This window comes from Muscardinus avellanarius (assembly GCF_963383645.1).
Source record: "Muscardinus avellanarius genome assembly, chromosome: 20".
NCBI lineage: Eukaryota > Metazoa > Chordata > Mammalia > Rodentia > Gliridae > Muscardinus > Muscardinus avellanarius.
The window spans coordinates 24078760-24100604 of record NC_137806.1 but is presented as its reverse complement, the minus strand read 5'-3'; the positions used below and the strand labels follow the sequence as shown (position 1 = coordinate 24100604).

At 44.6% G+C, this 21845-nt stretch overlaps 1 protein-coding gene across 1 annotated transcript in view; it reads left to right on the top strand.

Annotated features, from left to right (window-relative positions):
* TAF3 (TATA-box binding protein associated factor 3) overlaps positions 1-21011 on the top strand; it is a gene marked incomplete at both ends in the record, with an annotated part of 133353 nt that extends 112342 nt beyond the window's left edge. Inside the window, 3 exons of the mRNA XM_080717014.1 lie at positions 15165-15414; positions 19294-19400; positions 20897-21011. Of these exons, the coding sequence (XP_080573140.1) occupies positions 15165-15414; positions 19294-19400; positions 20897-21011 (472 nt within the window). The remainder of the gene's footprint in view (positions 1-15164; positions 15415-19293; positions 19401-20896) is intronic.
* Positions 21012-21845: the final 834 nt, after the last annotated feature.

The window sequence follows — 21845 nt, the reverse complement described above, 5'->3', positions numbered from 1 at the left end:
TAATTTATTTATTTTTATTGCGGGTCTGGGGATGGAACCCAGGGGCATTCGACCTCCAGGCTACACCCCCTGCCCTATTTTTTATTCTTTTTTGGGGGAAGGAGGTACTGGGGGTAGAACCTAGGGGCTTCTTTTACCTCCGAGCTATACTCCCAGACCTGTTTTATTCTTTATTTGAAAACAGGGTCTCACTAAGTTACTGAGAGCCTCATTAAGTAGCTGAGGCTGGCTTTGAACCTGTGTCATCCTCCTGTCTCAGCCTTCCAAGCGCTGGAATTACAAGCGTGCACCACCACGCCCGGCTTATTCTTTATTTTGAAACCGGGTCTCACTAAGTTGCAGAGGGCCTCACAAAGTAGCTGAGACTGTCCGCAAACCGCGATCATCTGGTCTCAGCCTCCCAAATGCTGGGATTACAAGTGTGCACCACCTCGCCCAGCTTTATTTTCCTTTTTTTAATGCTGATTGTAAACATTTACTTTAAAGATAACTACTTTTCATAAAGCTATGATTACCTGCGACCTTTTATATCCTTTGGATCAAATCAGATATAAAAAGCCCAGGAGGCTGTTGGAGGAGGGTGTACTGAGGATTGAACCCGGGGCATTCCACCTCTCACCTACGCCCTCAGCCCTTTTGGTTTTGAAAGAGGGTCTCTAGGTTGCTCAGAGACTCACCGCATTGCTGAGATCAACCTCCAACCTGCAATTCTCCTGTCTTCGCCTCCCAAGTACTGGGAGTACAGGTGTGCACCACCATGCCCAGCTAGTGGGCTTTTTAAAGAACATTGTGAGCAAGTACTGCTAAATGTGGAAGTACTTGGATTTGTTTTCAAGTCCTTTTTTCTGATTACAAAAATAATAAATGGTCAGTTTTTTTAAAGAAATGAACTGTTTAGACTGAAATGGATGGTGACACAAGCCTGTAACCCCAGTACTTGGGAGACCCTGTTTCAAAATAAAGAGTAAGAGCCGGGCGTGGTGGCACACGCTTGTAATCCCCAGCACTTGGGAGGCTGAGACAGGAGGATCGCACGGGTTTGAAGACAGCCTCTGTTACTTAGGCTCTCAGCAACGTAGTGAGACCCTGTTTTCAAAAAAAGTATAAAATAGGTCTAAGAGTATAGCCCGGAGGTAGAAAAGCCCCTGGGTTCCACCCCTAGTTCCACCAAAAAGAAAAAGAAGAAGAAAAAATAGGGCTGGGAGTGTAGCTTGGAGATAGAATGCCCCTGGGTTCTATCCCAGTACCACCAAAAAAAAAAGAAGTAAATGTTCCATTTTCTGCTTGTTTTTATGTCATTGTATAGTTTTTATAGACTGCTGTCAAGCTCAGCTTGGCCCCAAGTGGCAGCCTATTGACAATTCAAGCACATACTCTACCAGGGAAGAGGCTCCGGGGTCCCAGTGCAGGCCCTCAGCAAGCCGCTGCGACCATGTGCCCAGCCCTGAACAGTCACTGCGCTTACGGGGCTGGGGTGCTCCAGCTGGCCTGGCCCAAGTGTCCATCTAGAGCCAGGGGCAGGCAGGTAGAAAGCCTCCCTGGGCCGGATGTGGTGGCACACACTTGTAATCCCCGCACTTGGGAGGCAGAGACAGGAGGATCGCACAGGTTCGAAGCCAGAGACCCTGTTTCCACATAAAAAAAAAAATTTTTTTTAAATGGGTCTGGGCATGTAGCCCGGAGGTAGAAGAGTTTCCAGGAACCCCAGTACCACCAAAAGAAGGAAGGAAGGAAGGAAGGAAGGAAGGAAGGAAGGAAGGAAGGAAGGAAGGAAGGAAGGAAGGAAGGAAGGCTGGCTCCCAAGACCGTATGCACTGACCAGGATGGGCAAAGGGGAGGAAGCACGAGACGGCTATTTAGCACAGAAATAGATGAGCACCGCGCGCACCTGCTCTACAGCGGAAAGGTGTGGTTTCTAAGTTTTCTCCTGTTTTGTTTCGATCCTCTGGCATGCTGACTGTATTTTGTTGTTGTTGTTGTTTTAAAATTTCTATTTGTTATTAAATTTCTTAGTCAAATTTAATATTGTTTAGCTTGAAATTTTAATTCATATAAGTCTTATTGATAATATTAATAAGCTTTTTGAAGGAAAATTTTAGTTTTCCCCTGCAGTCCTATATATATGTTATAAAAACTAAATTAAAACATATTTGATAGAGCCAGGCGTGGTGGTGCACACTTGTAATCCCAGCATTTGGGAGGCTGAGACAGGAGGATCCGGGTTTGCACCAGCCTCAGCTACTTAGTGAGGTCCTTTGCAACTCAGTGAGACCCTGTTTCAAAATAAAGAATAAAAGGCGGGCGTGGCGGCGCACGTTTGTAATCCCACGTTTGGGAGGCGGAGACAGGAGGATCGCACAGGTTCAAAGCCAGCCTCGCCGGCTTAAGAGACCCTGTTTTCAAATAAAGTATTTAAAAAAATAGCTCTGGGAGTGTAGCCCAGAGGTAGAAGGGTTCCATCCCCAGTACCAGCAAAAAATAAAAAATAAATACAGAATAAGAAATAGGGCTGGGGTTCAGAATAGAATACCCCTGGGTTGTACCCTAAGTGCTGCAAAAAAAAAAAATGACAGTATTTTAAAGAAATTGTTGCAGTTTTTATTTTAGCGTAACTGTTAGAGCACTTCTGGCTAATGTTGGACCTCAGCCTGTTTGTAAATAGAGCTCTAATGTATATTATGACCCACTTGAGAAGCACTGATTAGTCTGTGTGGACATGTGAGTTCTGCTCAGACACAGAGCAGCATTCAGAGTAACTAATGCTATTAGGCTCATTTGTTCTGAACTAATATGAACAGAGCGGGTAAATCACAGTTGTAAGAGGTAAATGACTCTGTTCTGTTTTTTCCTCATCGAACCATTCAAAGCCAATTTAGTAAGGCAGCAGAATATCTGCTACTTTATATTGTTTTCATTGTTCTGTTTATTTGCCTTACAATAAAATACAAGGAAATTTACATTTATAAACACAGACCATGTCCAGAGGATGTCCAGAGGATGTTCACTGTGTAAACTTAGAATTCCTCTGCTGCTTTTTTTTTTTTTTTTTGGGCCTTTCTATCACAAACCATTTTTCTGTATGCATGCATACATCTGTCAATCGGTACTTACATTTTATTTTTATTATTTAATTTTTATTAAATGGAAACAAGATAGAGGTCTAAATAAGGACTATGTTTTCAGATTACCTGACATTTGCTATTCTGCTAATTTGTGCTCTCTTAATAAACACCTAAATTAAAACAGTTCAGCCAGCCATGGTGGCACACACTTGTAATCCCAGTACTTGGAAGACTAAAACAGGAGGATCACAGGTTCAAGGCCAGCCTCAACTACTTAGTGAGGCCCTGTTACAAAACAAAAAGAAATAAGAAAGGCAGGGAGTAGGGAGTATACCTCAGTGTAGAATGCCCCTGGGTTTAATCCCAGCATCCCACACTAAAATCATATAATAGGTATATGAATCACGTATATGTAAGAACATTTGTGCACACATATGTATTTATTGTTTGTGTATAATTTTTTTGCTTTTACTCTCCCTTAGATACGTTATTAATAGATACTTGGATACCTTATTAATGAAAACTTTTCATATTCGTAAAAGGCCTTTAAATCCTAAAGCAACCAAAATGAGATTCAGTGAGTATTTTATTAATGTCTATTGTAACTTATTCCTCTGGAGTGTGGAAAAGTCTATATTCTCATGCCGTATTTTACAGTCTAGGCATTGTACATGTTCTTTTCCAAACTAATTATTAAAATCCTTTTCACTCCCATTGGAAAATAATTTTTAATTATCAAAGATATATTTTTCAAAGATATATTTTTCAAAGATTATATTAAAGAGATAATCTAAAAGAATGACAAAGTATGACACACATGCATTTTTATACGTATACACATCTGTGCACATAAAGAATCTAGTCATTTATTATTTGTTTTATCCACACAGATGAGTGTGTTTGTGTACGTATGTGCCTTAAGTGGTATAAATATATGTTACTGTATTTTTTAATGCTTTAACAAAGGAAGATAAGAATTCATATAAACCATGTTGGTTTTTGGTGAACACCAGCAGCTGTTTTTAAATTTTAATATATTTTGAAGTGGTAACGTTGGGTTTTCCAGGCATGACTTCAGTAATGACTGGAGTTCATGACACTCCAGTGAGATGCAAATCTTAGTCAGAACCTTGTTCATTTTGCAGGTTCACTGGGTATCACCTTACTGTTCTTAATGTTTTCAAATAACTTGGGGTGTTGACTCTAAAAAATAGTAAAGGTGTGTCTTTTATGGTTAACTTGCAAGTTTAAAGTATTTTTATGTAAAAGCATCTTTTACTAAGTAATTACTCATCCTCCTCTATAGAGTGTAGGCTCGGGGTCTATTGAAAGTTTCATTTCATCCCAAATGAATTTCATTTGGCTTTGCTTTTTCTTACTAACCAGCTTCTTGCTGGCTATAAAGAAGCGTGTGTGTGTGTGTGTGTGTGTGTGTGTGTGTGTGTGTGTGTAAACATATATACATATGTGTGAGTGTATGTGTATACATGTGTACATATATGTATGTTTAAAATAAAGTTTCTAAATTATTTTTCTGAAAAGACTTGAAGCCGGGTACAGCAGTACATGCCTGTGATCCCCGTGCATGGTGGCTGAAACAAGCGGGTTGCAGGTTCAAAGCCAGCCTCAGCAAATTAATAAGGCCATGTTTCAAAATGAAAAATTAGTAGCCAGGCGTGGCGGTGCACACTTGTAATCCCAGCATTCGGGAGGCTGAGATTGGAGGATCACAGTTCGAGGACAGCCTCAGCTACTTAGTGAGGTCCTTTGCAACTCAGTGAGACCCAGTTTCAAAATAAAGAATAAAAAATGGGGATGGGGGTGTAGCTCAGAGGTAGAATGCCCCTCTGTCCCATCTCTAGTATTGCAAAAAATAAACTAAGAAGAAAGAAAAAAAAGACTTGAAATCACAATCATTTAGAAGTTCTGACTCCAGGAAACTTGGGTATTTGAAAAGACCCTTGAGAGCCGGGAGTGGTGGCACACACTTATAATCCCAGCATTCGGGAGGCTGAGACCGGGGGATTGTGGTTCGCAAACAGCCTCAGCTACTTAGTGAGGCCCTTTGCAACTCAGTGAGACCCTGTTTCAAAATAAAGAATAAAAAATAGGGCAGAGGGTGTAGGTCGGAGGTCGAATGCCCCTGGGTTCCATCCCCAGACCCGCAAAAAAAAAAACCTTCAAAGTGCCCCAGCCAACACTGCCAGGGCTTAGATTTTTTTTAAGTTGATGTATATTTATCAAATATTAATTCTGACAACATACACAGTACAAACTATGCCAGAGGAGATAGTCTTGAACCTGAGAGGTTTGAATCAGATAGATATCCAGGCTCAGAAACAGAAAGGTAAATTTCGCAGTAGAAGGTAGGATGTATGCGTGGCTAGAAGAGGCGCAGCTAAGCGTGTACAGAAGTGATCACTTCCGCTGGGCAGAGCCCAGAGAGTGGCAGGAGGAAAGAGTGAAATGGAGACGACGGGAACGCAGGGTAGATACTTTGAGATAACTACCACATTACTAAGCGGTTTGCACGTCCTCTGTTGACTTAGTGGCACAAATACACTGTAGCCTTAATCTTCTGATCCTAAGTCCTGCCTGATAGAATGCACGTCACCGCTCTTTTAACTTACATTTTTTAATTAACGTTTTTAAACACCAGCAAAAGACTGGAATAATATGTTTTCATATACCCATCACCTGGATAGACTTAACAGTTTTTGAAATTTTGTCATGCTTGATCCTTCTTTTTGTCATAAAGTATTTCCAAACAGATCAGGCCTGACGTCTTCTTACTTCGTACTTCATGATACTGCCTTTAAAAATATCAGTTTTTTTATTTAATCAGGATGCTGTTATACCTAAAATATATGAACATTTTTCTAAGTTTTATCTAATAACTAGTTTATATTTACATTCTCTGTTTCAAAAGTAACTTTCCTGTGTGTATGGGGGAGGTACTGGGAATTCTAAGTCCTAGCTACTTCTATTTTTATTTTATTTTTGAAACAAGTTCTTGTAGGTTGGTGAGAGTCTCACTCCTTGCTGAGGCTGTCCTCAAACCTGTGATCCTCATGTCTCAGCCTCCTGAGTACTAGGATTACAGGTGTGCACCACACTATACCATACCACACCATACCATACCATACCATATCATACCATATCATACCATACCACCACCACCACGACTCCAGCCATAAGTAACTTTGTGTGTGTGTGTGTGGTACTGGGGGTGGAACTCAGGGGCTTACTCCGGGTTATACTCCCAGACCTATTTTATATTTTATTTGGAAACAGGGTCTCACTAAGTTGCTGAGAGGCTCACTAAGTAACTGAGGCTGGTTTCGAACCCGTGCGATCCTCCTGTCTCAGCCTCCCAAGCGCAGGGATTACAAGCGTGCACCACCACGCCCGGCCAAAAGTAACTTTTGATAGTTGATTTGAGTCAGGATCCAAACCACATTCAAGCCTCTTAAGAACCTTTATCTAGAAGTGTTTCTCCACTTTCTCTCCTTCCCCTCCTTGCTATGCTGTTGATTTGCTGAAGAGAATCAGGGCCTTTGTCCCGTGAGATGTCTCACTTTCTAGGTTTTCCTGATGACTTCCTTTCAGTGTACTTTGGATTGTTGTTCTGTCCTTTTAGCTCGGAAGATTTGATTAGGTTCAAGTTCAACCATGCTTTTTGCATATCTTGATGCTGTATTTTCATTACCTCACAGCAGTAGACACATACCCGAGTATCACATTCTTCAGTGATGCGGAATCAGTTGTTTCCTTTACATTTCTTAACTGAAACCCTTTAATAAAGGTGTGCTTTTCTTTATCAGCAGGAAATTTTGGTTATTCTGCAGTCCAGGAGAGGCAGGGTAGTGCTTGCTTCCTTTCTTTTTACCTGCCAGAGTTAGCACCGTGGTCCCCTCTCTGGTGAGGGCAGGCCTCTCCCGCCTGCTTTCTCCTCCTCCTCCCGCTCTCCTCTCCTTTAGTCTTTTCCATGTCCAGACTGTCCCTTCTTGACCAACGGCAACTGCTTTGTGCTGTCTGTTGTCTTTTGACACAGCCTCATTGTGTTCCAAGTTTATCGTGTGTGTGTGTGTGTGTGTGTGTGTGTGTGTGTGTGTGTGTGTGTATACTGGGGATTGCCCCTGGCTTGGTGCATGCTAGGCCAGCGCTCTACCACTGAGCTCTATCCCCAGACCCCCGCTGGCCTCGTCGTGTACTTCCTCCGTATGCTTAGATATTTCCACAGACCTGGAGTTAGCCATTCCCCCAAGAACATGGATTCCTTAAGTGGGCAGTGCTTTCTAGGAATCACAGTCTGGCGCACCTATAGGTGCCCATTGCTACCAGGGTGCCATTACTTCCAGGTCTGTCCAAGGGACAGAACTACAAAACAAGTATATTTGAAAAGAAAACAATGACAAGTTTATGTTATTTCTGGTTTAAATTTAATATTACTATTATTTCTTTGAGTTTTCGGGGGGGGGGTCATTTTTTTCTTCTTCTTTTTCTTCTTGTCTTTTCGGAACCAGAGATTCAACCCAGGACTGTGCCCTTGCAAGACAAGCACTTTGCCATGAGCTACATCTCAGTCCCAAATTTATTTCTATGTCTTTTATATTAACAACAGTCTCATAATTATTTGCTTTATTTTACAAGAACTATATAACATAGTCTGAAAGTAAATATCACTGTTACTACTAATCCTATTGAATGAAGTTAAAAATTAAGATTTTCAGCTGGCCGGGCGTGGTGGCGCAAGCTTGTAATCCCCGCACTTGGGAGGCAGAGACAGGAGGATCGCGCAGGTTCGAAGCCAGCCGCGCTGGCGTAAGAGACCCTGTTTCAAAAATATAAAATAGGTCTGGGAGTGTAGCCCGGAGGTAGAAGGGCTTCCAGGAACCCCAGTACCACCAAAAAAAAAAAAAAAAAAAAAAAGATTTTCAGCTGGCTGTGGTGGTGCATACCTGTATTATCAGTACCGAGGAGACTGAGGCACAAGAATCACGGGTTCACAGCCAGCCTAATGAAACTTCCTGAGACCCTGTTTCAAAATAAAAAATAAGCCGGATGTGGTAGCACACCCTTTTAAGTCCCATACTTGGGAAGCTGAAACAGGAGAATCGCGGTTCACGGCCAGCCTCAGCGACTTAGTAAGGCCCTCTCCAACTCAGTGAGACTGTATTTCAAAGTAAAAGAATAAAATCAGGCTGGGAGTATAGCTTGGAGGTAGAATGCCCCTGGGTTTCATCCTCAGCATCACAAAGAGAAATAAATAAATTAATAAAATAGGGGTAGAGGCATAGCTGAGAGGCAGAATGCCCCTGGGTTTAATTCTCAGCACCACGGAAGAAAACAAAAAGATCAAGAGTTTCTCACTGCGTTTGCTCTTACAGTAAGACCTGCTGTGGATGTGTGGACTGAATACTGTCCCCCTGAAGCCACCTGAAGGGACTTTTTCAGCACGATTGGCACACACTGAGGTTCATTCACTTGTTTATTTTCCGTTCAAAGGCAATTTTTAAATTTCACTTTCTGAACACACAGCTGGTTTGCCCAACTGCAGTTGGACCCGTCGGGTAAGTCACATCCAGAGGCTTCTTGCTTTTTACAGTTCTCACCCGAGAGGTGACCATTGGGGTTCCTTTCATTTTCATTATTACTGTCACCCCACTAGCGTATCTTTTTGCAAACATGAGGAACTGTGCATTATTCGTTGCATATCTGAGTCTTAGTGCCCTTTCGGGTATTTTACAGATTTTGAACACTTGACAATGGAAGTCTGATCATTGGGGCCTCTCCCATGGAAATGAAGGTTCTGGAATGGCTGTGTTTTTCTCTAATTACTCCCTGCAGTTTGTTTCATTTTTCAAATAGGTCATGCCTGCATTAAAAGATAAAATGTTTGCTACTTGATGTGTACTTGGGCTGTGACAAGATAAAATATTCACTTTATGAGATGATGTAAATATTCAAGAGGCAAACCTTGGGCTCGAGGAATTAAATCCATTTATAGTTGTTATAATTACATGAATGTTAAAATTTGAGCTGTGGGGATCAAGAAGAATAAGGAATAATGATTGATTTGAAGAATCAACATAAAACTGATTCTCGTAATTGTCCGCATATTTGATCAATGTGAAATATGGAAATGGCTGCGCTATAGTTTAGCATCTTAAGCACTGATACTGTAAAATATAATTTCTTCCAAAGTTTTGAATATGTATTTGTAGACCCAGGTTAGAGGTGTTGAATACTAGGTTTATTAGCTTTTTGTTTCCACACAACAAATGATCTCAAAACTTAGCCATTTTCTTCAGTATGCTTTTACTGGCTCATCCTCCTTACGGCCCTAGAGAGGCTCAAGGTCGCACATACGCCTCAGCACGTGCCGTGACCCTCGGCCTCCGCCCACTTCCCTTGCCCATAAAAAACAAAAAGATTTTTTTTTTTTTGGCGAGAGCAGTGGAGCCGCCTTCACACGTGGCCATGGCAGCCTTCCTCGGGCCCCCTCTTCCCCGCCCACTGCTCTATCCCCTCTCCTCACTTACCTGAAGCCCCTGTGTTTCCTGTTTTCTCTCTGGCTTCCTCATGTGAGAGAGAGCTTGCGACCCTTGATTTCCCAACACTGACTGATCTCACCTAGCAGAATACTCTAGTTCTACCCCTTTTCCTACAAGTGGCATAATTTTGTTCTGTATGGCTGAGTACACACTGTGTGTATCCACCACTTTCTTTTTTCTTTTCGTGAGACTGGGCTCGAACCCAGGGGCATTCTGCCTCTGAGCTACAACTCTAGCCCTTTTTGTGTGTTTGGGGGGGGGGTACTGGGGGTGGAACCCAGGGCTTTTTCTACCTCTGGGCTATACTCCCAGACCTATTTTTTTATACTTTATTTGGAAACAGGGTCTCACTAAGTTGCTGAGAGCCTCACTAAGTAACTGAGGCTGGCTTTGAACCTGTGCAGTCATCCTGTCTCAGCCTCCCAAGCATGGGGATTACAAGCATTCACCACCAGCCTGGCTAGCCTTTTTTTTTTTTTTTTAATGGTCTTACTGCATTGCTAAGGGTCTTGCTAAGTTGCTGAGGCTGGCCTCAAACCTGCAATCCTTCTGTCTCAGCCTCTCCAGTACAAGTGAGGATTATAAGCCAAAGTCACTATACCTGGCCTCTTCCACATTTTCTTTATCCATCTATCTGTTGACGGACATCTAGGTTTGTTCTGTGAATTGAGTTGTTACAAACGTGATTATGCATGTATGGTTATAGTGTTCTGACTTTAATTCTTTTGGGAAGTTAACATGGAGTGGTTTGCTGGGTCATAAGGTGCTTCTGTCCCTGGTCTTTTGCGGAACCTCCATATCCGTCTCCATCAGACTGTGCTAATTTATGCCCCAGCAACAGTGTATAGGAGTTCCTGTTACCTCATTTCCTCACCAGCATTTATTATTGTTTGTGTTCTTTTTTTCTTTTCTTTTCTTTTTTGAATACTAGGGATCCAGCCCAGGGGCAACCTACCTCTGAGCTACACCTCAACCCCTATTTTTTATTTTTATTTTGAAACAGGGTCTCACTAGGTTGATGAGAGTCTCACTACTTGCTCAGGCTGGCTGCAAGCCTGCGATCCTCCGGTCTCAGCCTCCCAAGTACCAGGATTAAAAGCCTGCGCCACCACACCCGGCTTATTTGTATTCTTGATAATCTCCATTCTGACTGGAGTTAGATGGAATCTCACTATAGTGCAGAACTTAGCAATTTAATACAATATTTATTCAAGTTTCTCAAGAGTGTAAATGGTTCTGGCCCAGGTTTCTGAGCCAGCTGCTGGCTGAGATTGCGGTCATCTGAAGGGCTCAGGGAGGCTGCAGAGTCTGCTTACCACGCACACGCACAGACCCTTCAGCATCCTCTCCCCTTGAGGAGCTGGCTCCCCAGCAGATGATCCACAGAGAACAAGAAAGGAGCCACAGGTCTCGGGGGTCACATGTAGCGATCTTCACAGTCCACTGGCAACCTGTTCAGTTGACAAGCATATGAATGCCAGGACCACCACACCAGGGTTCGGTATTCTGGGACTTACAATAAAACTAAGAAAGCAAAATGTGAAGACTAACCAACTATAAGGTTTTATAGTAAGATTATAGTGAAATCTCAATGATATTACAGGTTGTTATTGTTGTTTTTTCCATTTGTTGTGAGAATGGTTAGTTTAAGATACAACATAGGACTCTGTCTCTAAAGTGGAAGGTATTTCTGAGATTAATTAAGAGATCTGCCAGGTGCTGTGGTACACACCTGTACTGTAATCCCAGCTACTCAGGAGGCTGAGGTAGGAAGATCGCAAGTTCAAGGCCAGCCTGGGCAACATAGCTCAACCCTATCTCAAAATAAAAAATAAAAAGATCTGAGACATAGCCCAGTGGTAGAACACCCCTTGGATTCAATCCCCCGTGACACCAGAAGAATTTTATTTTATCTAAGAAAAGCCAGTTGTGACATAAGAAACATTTTTTCTCATCCTAGTGTTTTTTCTCCTTTGAATAATTTCTCAATTCAAAAAAAAAAAAGATTATGTGAAATCTGTGGATGTGATTGCAGTAATTCTTACCTGTGGTCTCATTTTGTTACCATTTAAAAATGGCCATTTGCCAGGCATGGTGGCGCACGCTTGTAATCCCACCACTTGGGAGGCTGAGACCTGAGGATCGCGGTTCGCAGACAGCCTCAGCTACTTAGTGAGGCCCTCTGCAACTTAGTGAGACCCTGTTTCAAAATAAAGAATAAAACATAAGGCGGGGGTGTGGCTTGGAGGTCAAATGCCCCTGGGTTCCATCCCCAGACCCGCCAAAAAAAAAAAAAAAAAAAGCCATTCACTTTTAGGGTAAATAAGTAAGTAAGTAAGCAAGCCACTGTGAAGGAGCTTTTGAACTTTTCATGCAGTTTCGGAGCCAGTTACTCTGACTTTGACAATTGAGGCTCTGGGTTTCATAGTGTTTGCACACAATCGCTGGCTAATGAGGCTCCTTAGACCCCTGTGCGGAGCACGCCCAGGTGTGTTTCCCTCTACCCGTGGAAGCAGGAGGCTGGGGCGGGGAGGCCCACTCTTTATTGACTTGTGGAGCTGTGAGTTTGCAGTACCGGCCAAGCAGCTCCTGACCCGCTCGGTTTGTTTCGCTGCTTTGCGATGGGGAAACAGGTAAAGAAATCCCACTGAGAGTACCTCCTTCTGCGCGATGTGAATGAGGCCAGTGTTTATAGCAGGTAGGGCACTGACCAGACCTCCAAAGGATGTAACGCTAGCAGCAAGGAGCCTTTGTGGGACGCAGCTGCGGGTGGTGTTGCTTTCTCTGCGGGACGCTGCACATTTGACAGAAAGCTCTGGAGAAGAACTTGCTGCGCGGTTAAATAGGAGGGAAAAGTGATAGTTCAGGGAGCAGGTTCCGGTGGCAACGCTGGCTCCCAGTGCAGAGCAGGAGAGCGGCGACGAAGGTAGCCAGTCAGAACCCAAAATTATTTTTACAATGATCAAATTAGGTTGAATATTGATAGTTTATCTCACCAGGGATGAGATGTTATGTTATACTGATACATATTTTTCTGCAATGCTAATAAAGAAATAATAAAAGGATTGCTTTTACAACTGTATATTCAATTACCACAAATCCCGTAGAAGCTGGAATCAAAATAGCTCAAACTCTAGTGAATTTTCTCTTAAACTTCAAGAATTGAGAAAAATGGCTCACTTCAGTGTCTACGTAATACCAGTTGAACCCTTTGAAAACAGTAGTAGGATAGTCTGTCTCATCAACACTGAATGGTTGAAAATAGAGGTAGGGGGTTTAGGAGGGAGGTAAAAACACCAACCAGGTTATCAGAGACCACTGCTTTATGCGGACTCGGCCCCTCCGGAGAGTCAGCCGGCCGTGGGGAGGGACCAACGGGCCACGCGTCTGGAGAGTTGCCGGCTGCGTCACAAGGTGGATCGGAGGCACCGAGGTTTTATGAGCATGCTGATTCTATCGCGACATCTGTAGTCTCACAATGTTTAGAGTCTCAAGGCACCTGGAGTCTCGTGACATCTCTGCTTCTGGTTTCTGGGGTTCTGCCTCCTGTTCCCACTAACCTCACGTGGGAGAGGGACCTAACTTATTAAACACTTCAATAATTTTTCTTTTCGTTACTTAAACCTGAGTGAGAACTGTGTGTGTGTGTGTGTGTGTGTGTATGTGTGTGTGTGTGTGTGCAAACACACATGCACACAAGTTACCTTGCACTAAACCCCACCTCCTAAAGATTCTTCCCATTGCTCACATCTCCGTACTGAGCCCCAATAGATGAACACCTGAACCTTCTGGTTCAGGCCACAACCAGAATACTGCTACAGCTAAAGGCAGCCCAACTTGTTGCTTCTGTAAAAAAAGAGTGTAGTTACTTTTTTGTTGAGACAGGGCCTCACTACATTGCTGAAGCTGACCTCAAACCTACAATCCTGTCTCCGCCTCCCAAGTACTGGCATTACCGGGTGCACCTCCATGCCCAGCAGCTAGTAAATTATTAAATTACGGCACACAAACAATTACTTCAAATGAGTGTCCTTAGCATGTATCCGTCGTGTCTCAGTAAAGTTGACTTTGAACGGAAGGAAGCAGCCGCACTTGCGGGCGCAGTGAGACACGGCGGGTAAGGTTTGGACGGTGTTCGGGGCGGGGACAGAATGCCGGGCTGCACCTGGCCCCAACAGTGAAGTCAATACTGGTGGGCTTTGGGGAAAATCTGCTGTGTGTGTTTTGGGTGGGAATACAAAGAATCAGCTGTTTTTAGTGAAGGTGTACGCCGCACGGGGTCAGAGGGCCGTGGTGATTCCTGGCGCGGCAGGGAGGGCCCTCGTGTTGTGCCAGGACCAGCGCTCTGCATCTGCACGTGGGCTAACGTGTCCAGACGCGCCGAGGTCCTCACTACAAAAAGCAGGGCCTCAGAAGCTCAGCGCGTAGAGGGCGTGAGCTGCACAGGTGGTCTCGCCCACACTCCAGCCCCAGCAAACTCAGGTCAGACAGCAGCTTGGTGATTCCCTGTGGAGGGAGGGTGGGCACAATCTGTGACCCAAGCTGCAGCAGGACAATGGGCAAATACTGTTGGCTCTTCATGTGGTAATTAATATAAGCCAGGCATAGTGGTGCAAACTTGTAATTCCAGTACTTGGGAGGCTGGAATAGGAGGATCGCAGGTTCAAGGACAGCCTCAGCAAGTAGTGAGACTCTCATCAACCTAGTGAGACCCTATTTCAACACAAACACATAAAAATGGCTAGAGGTATAGCCCAGAAGTAGATTGTCCCCGGGTTCAGTCCCCAGTACCACAAAAAAATTAAGTACATTAATAATATAGATCTCTGTGTATCAATATGGATAAATCAGGAGACATAAAACTGGTTACAAAGTTAAATACAGTGTGGTGCTATTTCTTTGTAAATTAGAAAACCTCAAATAATGACAGTATCTATTGTTTGTAGATACCTACAAAGACCAAAAAATCAGTCTGAATAAGTTGAGGTTAATTGATGAAGGGCCTTGAACTCTGGGTTCTGTGTGTGTGTGTGTGTGTGTGTGTGTGTGTGTGTGTGTACTGGAGATTAAATCCAGAGCTATACTCCCAGCCCTATTTTGTTTTATAAGCATAGTCTCAGTAAGTTGCAGAGGGCCTCACAAGGTTGCTGAGGCTGTCCTCAACCCTGTGATCCTCCTGTCTCAGCCTCCCAAGGACTGGGATTACAAATGCAGAGTATGTTAAGAGTTCAGAGAACGGCGCGGCGGCACACACCTGTAAGCCCAGCACTTGGAGGCTGAAACAGAGCAGCACAGGTTTGCAGCCAGCTCCAGCAACTTAGACTCTCAGAAACCTAGTGAGACCCTGTTTCAAAACAGAATTAAAAATGGCTTTGGATATAGTTCAGATGTAGAATGCCCCTGCACTATACATACCAAATCCCCAATACCAAAAAAAAAAAAGACTTTGCTATTAGAAGAAAGTTATCCTGTGATACGCTTTTAAGTGCAGGATTTGGTTGAGTTCTCCTGTTTTGACTTTGACTCTTCTCTCTTTGGTTGGCAGCGTCATCAGCAAAGTGGTTCCAGCCCCGGAGGCTAAGGCAGCCCCGGCTCTGCACAGACCTAGAACTCCCCCGCCAGGCCCGGCGCCCGCGCCCGCGCACGCCAGCCCGGGGCCTCTGCCCCTGCCGCTCCTCGCCCAGGCCGCAGCCTGCCCGGCGCTGCTGCCGTCGCCCTCCCCTGCCCTCTCGGCCGCCGGGAGCGCCAAGGCCCCAGTGCGAAGCGTGGTGACCGAGACCGTCAGCACCTACGTGGTACGTGTGCGCCGCCTCGCGGAGCCGGGGGCCCGCTGAGCACCCCTCGTGGGTCGCAGGCGGTCCCTGTGACTGGAGAAGTGTTTTCAGGGCATTTTCAAGTTCAGGTTGAAAAGCCTCATCTTGCAGTATCTGCCGGTCCGGTCTCCACGAGTGACGTCAGAGCAGTTTCTCATGGCGTCACATCATTCTGTATTATCTGACACGGACAGTAACACCAGGGTATACATAAGTCATATAGATGAAAGGTGAGATGTAAACCCCACGCCGACTTGCTTGATCAAACAATTAAATTATTCACTTAAGAGTATAATGCGTGTCACGTGCTCAGATTTTTATGAGCCAGATGGTGTTTCTGAGTTACAGCGCTGATTATAATATTTTATTGGCTAAGATCCAGAGGCTTGCATATTAAATGGAAAAGAACTTTTAGACCAGAGCTTCCTGAGTATTCAGGCGTAACTTGAGATTATAAAACCCACTGTGGTGGATGAGCGGGGGACTGGCTTGGGGGTTTCCCCGGACTTCATAGTATCAGATCTTATTCAAGCCCCGACTTCAGCTTAGTAATGAACTATTTATGGAGATACATGCTGGGGCACTGGAGAATGACTCTCAAACACAAGAGAATATTTTCATGCATAGAAGCATGGACAGCGGGTGGCTCCCTGCCTTGACACCGCCACCCATTAGCCTACGATGGTATTGACTTTTCCAGACTGATAAATGACCGGGAAGTGGTGGGCAGGACTCGGGGATGTGTCTCTTTACATCATAAAACATAGCCAGGGTGATGACACACGCTTGCAATCCCAGTACGTGGAGGCTGAGACAGGAGGATGGCAGGTTTGATACTAGCTCCAGCAACTTTAGCAAGACGCTGTTTCAGACTTTAAAAAAACTTAAAAAAAATCAAAAATCAAACATTACATACGTGAAGGGGTTAAGAAGAGGATTTCAGCAAATTATTAAATATTTAGAATATTATAATGAAATGAAGAAGTATAAAAAGAAAGTTAAAGCTGGGCCTGGTGTGCATCCTGTCTCAGCTCGGGAGGCTGAGACAGGAGGACCAGGGTTTGTGGGCAGCCTCAGCTACTAGTAAGGTCCTTTGCGACTCAGTGAGACCCTGTTTCAGAAGAAAGAATAAAAAATAGGGCTGGGCGTGCAGCTTGAGTAGAATGGCCCTGGGTTCCTTCCCCAGTACTGGAAAAAAAAAAAAAAAATTTGGCTTCCAGTAGGCTTTTGGAGTTTTAATGAACGTGGAAATGTGTCTGACTAGAAAAGAAAATGGGCTGAAAAATCTAATTCCTAGAGACCCTCTGCAGACAGGACAGACGTGCAGCTTAGGCAAAAGGCTGATTTCTGTCTGCCTAACCGTGTGCTTTGAGCCATCGCCTGAATCCCATGGCTCTAACTGCCGTGTTCATCACCTAACCCAGGGCCATTTGATGAAGGCCGACTTAGCAGTCTTGAAGCAGCACGACTGCTCGGGCAAGTTTCTTGTGTAGCAGAGTCACAGCTTGCTAATTCCAAGAATGGTCAGGCCATCATCTACACACGATGGCTCCGAGGCTGAATCACAGCGGGACTGAGCTGTTAGACAGTGGGCAGTGTGCCGGCTGGATCTCTGCCCTTGTTACAGGACCCCACACACACACACTAGTGGGGGTTTGGGGCAGAGTCGTAGCTGCCTTCAGATTTCTTTAGGAACTTTTCACATGAACATAGTTTGCCTCTGTAGAGATGTTTTCAAAAGTGTAGGCCCTTGCCAGGCGTGATGGCGCACACTTGTAATCCCAGCATTTGGGAGGCTAAGACAGGAGGATCACGGTTCAAGGCCAGCCTCAACTACTTAGTGAGGCCCTTTGCAACTCAGTGAGAACCTGTTTCAAACTAAAAAATAAAAAGTAGAGCTGGATCCAAGTGTGGTTACGCACGCTTATAATCTCAGCGCTTGGGAGGCTGAGACAAGAGGATCATACAGGTTCAAAACCAGCCTCAGCTACTTAGACTCTCAGCAGCTTAGTGAAGCCGTTTCCAAATAAAGTATAAAATAGGTCTGGGAGTATAGCCCATAGGTAGAAACCCCCCTGGGTCCACCCCCAGTACCACACACAAACACACACACACACACACACACACACACACACACGCACTAAAAGTAGGGCTGGGGTGTAGCTCAGAGGTAGAATGCTCCTGGGTTCCATCTCCAGTATAAGAAAGAAAGAAAGAAAGAAAGAAAGAAAGAAAGAAAGAAAGAAAGAAAGAAAGAAAGAAAGAAAGAAAGAAAGAAAGGAAGGAAGGAAGGAAGGAAGGAAGGGGGAGAGAGAGAGAGAGAAAAGAAAAGAAAGAAAGAGGGAGGGAGAGAGCCTTAAATGAGTTCATTCATAGAATGAAACACGCAAAGCAACCTTCCCACATGAAAAAAGCATTTCTCTTTTACGTATCTACTCACTACTGGACATAAAAGCATAGGCAGAGTGCATACCTTGCAAAATAAGTTGGATATAATTATGTGCTGTCTTAAGAGGTTTTTTGTGTGTGTGTGATACTGGGGATTGAACCCAGGGGCATTCTACCTCCAGGCTATACCCACAGCCCTATTTTATTCCTTATTTTGAAACAAGGCCTCACAAGTTGGAATTCTCCTGGCTCAGCCTTCCAAGTACTGGGATTACAAGTGTGTGTCACCACACCCAGCTGTGAAAACTTTTTAAAAATCAGCTTTTGAGTCGGGTGCAGTGGTACACATCTACAATCCCAGTGCTGGGGAGACCGAGACAGAAGGCTCCTGATTCAGAGGCAGCTTGGGCGACGTCTCGAGGCCCTGTCTCAAAAGAAAAAGGGCGGCCGGGCGTGATGGCGCACCTTTGTAATCCCTGCGCTTGGCAGGCGGAGACCAGAGGATCACACAGGTTCAAAGCCAGCCTCAGCTACTTAGTGAGGCTCTCAGCAACTTAGTGAGACTCTGTTTCCAAATAAAATATAAAATAGGTCTGGGAGTGTAGCCCAGAGGTAGAAGGCCCCTGGTTTTCATCCCCAGTACCACCAAAAAAAGAAGGGGGGCTGTGAGTGTAGCTCAGAGTGAGTTCAATCTCCAGTACCAAAAAAAAAAAAAAATTAAGCTTTTACTTATTGCCATCTTTCAGAATCATTTCCTCCAGACTGATTTTGAGCACATGGAGATTGAGGGAGTAGGATGTCCCCTACTCAGCACTGCTAAGGGGAGAATCCAGAGCCCGCGGTGTGCGCAGCCAGACCGCGCTCAGCGGCGGCGCCTTGGCCTCCTGAACCGCTGGTTCCATTTGTCCTTTAGTTGATTGCACTTTTGTAAAAAATGTCATAAAGGGAATGGAAAGTTACTTAGTAACCACTCTTTTATATCCTTGATCTTATCAGCTAGTTCAGGAGAAGGGTTTGGCTAATAAGTAATGAGGGATACATGCACATTCGGCTGTAGATATTAGTGCCATGCCTTCGAGTGTGATTGAGGAAACCGCACATAGGTGAGCTCTGCAGCTCTCAAAAATACCAATTATTACTACCATAAAGACCCTGATCATTAGGAATGTATGTGGTTATGGGATTTTTTAGATGAAGCAGATTATAGGTCACATTATCATATTGCTCACAGAAATGGTTATAAAATGCTTTGATTTTTATGACTTGTAACACAGAGTTTAGAATATTCATTAGAATTAACACATAGCATTTTCTTTTGCACCTGACTCCAGGACAGTGATGACCGTGCTCATGACTTTAACAAAGTGCTAATCTACGATTTTTACCTTAATTTGTCAATTTATTGGGGTACAGCATAAAGTAATGACTCTCTGCCTCTCCCCCTGCCCCGCGGGGCTCCTTCCGCCCTCGTAGATCCGAGACGAGTGGGGCAATCAGATCTGGATCTGCCCCGGGTGCAACAAGCCTGATGATGGGAGCCCCATGATCGGCTGCGACGACTGTGACGACTGGTACCACTGGTGAGTGGCCGAGCCCGTGGCCCTGGGGGGTCTGTGGTCAGCGTGGTGTCTACACCGCGCAGTGGAGCCTGAGAGTTGCGTGCGCGGAGCCCAGCCGCAGAGGCCACGGGAAGAGTAGCCGCAGACACTGAGTCTTGCTGCTGGTGTTATTTGACCTAAATTCTGAATATTCCACGTACTTATCTGTTCTAATTATAACAGTGAATGAGAGGAGGTGGGCACAATGGCAGACACCTGTGCTCGGGCATGAGGATTGCGAGTTCAATGCCAGCCTAGGCAACTTAGCAAGACCTTATCTCAAAATAAAGTAAAAACAGGAGTGTGTGTAGCTCAGTGGTAGAGCACCCCTGAACTCAGTCCTCAGTGCTGAAAAAAAAAAAAAAAAAGAAACAAAATAGAGGAAACCTAGGAGTCACCCTTTCCTTCCTCTCCAGAATGTTCTCTAAGACCTGCAGTGCTTGACCAGTAGCATTGAGGGGTGACCCCTTTGGAAACGTGTGCAAAAATAAAGACAGCTTGTCAGTGTTTAAACCACTTCCTACAATTTCCCAAAACTAAGGAAGTTTGACCAAAACATATGCAGTCTTATTTTTTATTTTTAAGATATCAGATGTGAAAAGATAAAGTCGTTGTGAATTATACTACACCTGGCTGAAGCGATGCACTGAGGGAGAGCCTGGCACACCTGGAGTCCCGGTGCTTGGGAGGCTGAGACAAGAGGACCGCAGGTTGTGCCGGGCGTGGTGGCACACACTTGTAATCCCAGCATTCATCAGGCTGAGACCGGAGGATCGCGGTTCGCGGACAGCCTCAGCTACTTTGTGAGGCCCTCCGCAACTTAGTGAAACCGTGTTTCAAAATACAGAATAAAAAATAGGGCTGGGTATAGTTCAGAGGTAGAATTCCCCTGGGCTTAATTCTTAATACCAAAAAAGCAGGGGTGGGCCTGCTTTCTCCAGTGGGGCCTATAAAAAAGGCATTATGTAATACAGTCATCCAAATGCCCAGCGGTAGTGCGACATAAATTAGAGCCCTTTGACTTGGGTTTCTGGCAAATGTATCATAGACTTCAAAAATTACTTTAAAGCCGGGCATGGTAGCACACACCTATAATCCCAGTAGGTACTTGGGAGGCTGAGACAGGAAGATTGCAGGTTTGCAACCCGCCTCAGCAACTTGGTGAGAACCTGGTTCAAAATAAAGAATAAAAAAGTAGATGGGGGTTAAATCGGTGATGTGTACATGTATGTACAAACAAGTAGTCTTTTACCCCAATATGATATATGAATATAATGTACCAATAAAAATTTAAAAAAAAAAGTAGGGCCGGGGTGCGGCTTTGAGGTAGAATGGCCCTGGGTTCCATCCCCAGCACCACACACACACACACACACACACACACACACACACACACACCCCACATCAGTATTTTGAAACATAAAAGGTAGAGAATAAGCACACACAACTCGTGTCTCTGCATTTGCTTTTCACGCCAGGCCCTGTGTTGGAATCATGGCTGCGCCCCCAGAGGAGATGCAGTGGTTCTGCCCCAAGTGTGCCAACAAGAAGAAAGACAAGAAGCACAAGAAAAGGAAGCACCGCGCGCACTGACCCGGCGGGCGGCCTCCGCGCCCCGGCCCGGCCCAGGAGGCCTCCGGGGAGGCCGCGGCAAGGCCGCCTGCCCTGGACTCCGCGAGCGGGACCGCATAACGGGGCCTGGCCGCCCTCCTCCTCCTTCCATCTCCAGCGACAGTAGTATTAATAAGAAGACCACACAGCTCCCCTCTCCAGCTCCTCGACTCTCTCCAGGCCTTTGCATTAAGATATTAGCCGAGAAGATAACGTGTGACCTGCCTTGACTGTCATTTAAGGACGGTATCGTTAGTCTGAACACCGTTTTCAGCTCCCTTTCCTCTATACTGAGATAATCATAATAACAAAAGAAAACTCCAGTTGGAGTATTGGTAAATATTTTTGTGATGAGAATATATGAATCTCCCCCCCCCCGCCCCGTTTTTAGTACTAACATGTAAAATGTTCAAGCTTTTGTGAAATACCTTATATTTTTTAAGAAAAAAAGTTTCTATCATGTCCCGTTTGCTTCTGTGCAAATTATTTTTGTTTGGCGTGTTTTATAGCTTTGTTGCGTTCTAATTTTGCCCTTCTTTAAACGGCCAGAGTCTCTTCTCACTGCTTGTACATTTCATCAACTTGTATAAAAACTCTTCATACTAAAAAAAAAAATTCCCCTAATGTAAATAATAAATATTTATGAAGTAGTTATTTTTAAAATTTTTATCGTGTTTAATTCTGGCTCCCTGAAATCCACCGTGATTTCAGCCATGTCTGTAATTACTGCTGTACATAAGCAGAGAAGCCTAGAAAAAAAGAGCCATAGTTGAGCGAATGGGCCTGCACAGTCCTGGGCGCGGAGGGTTCAAGGAG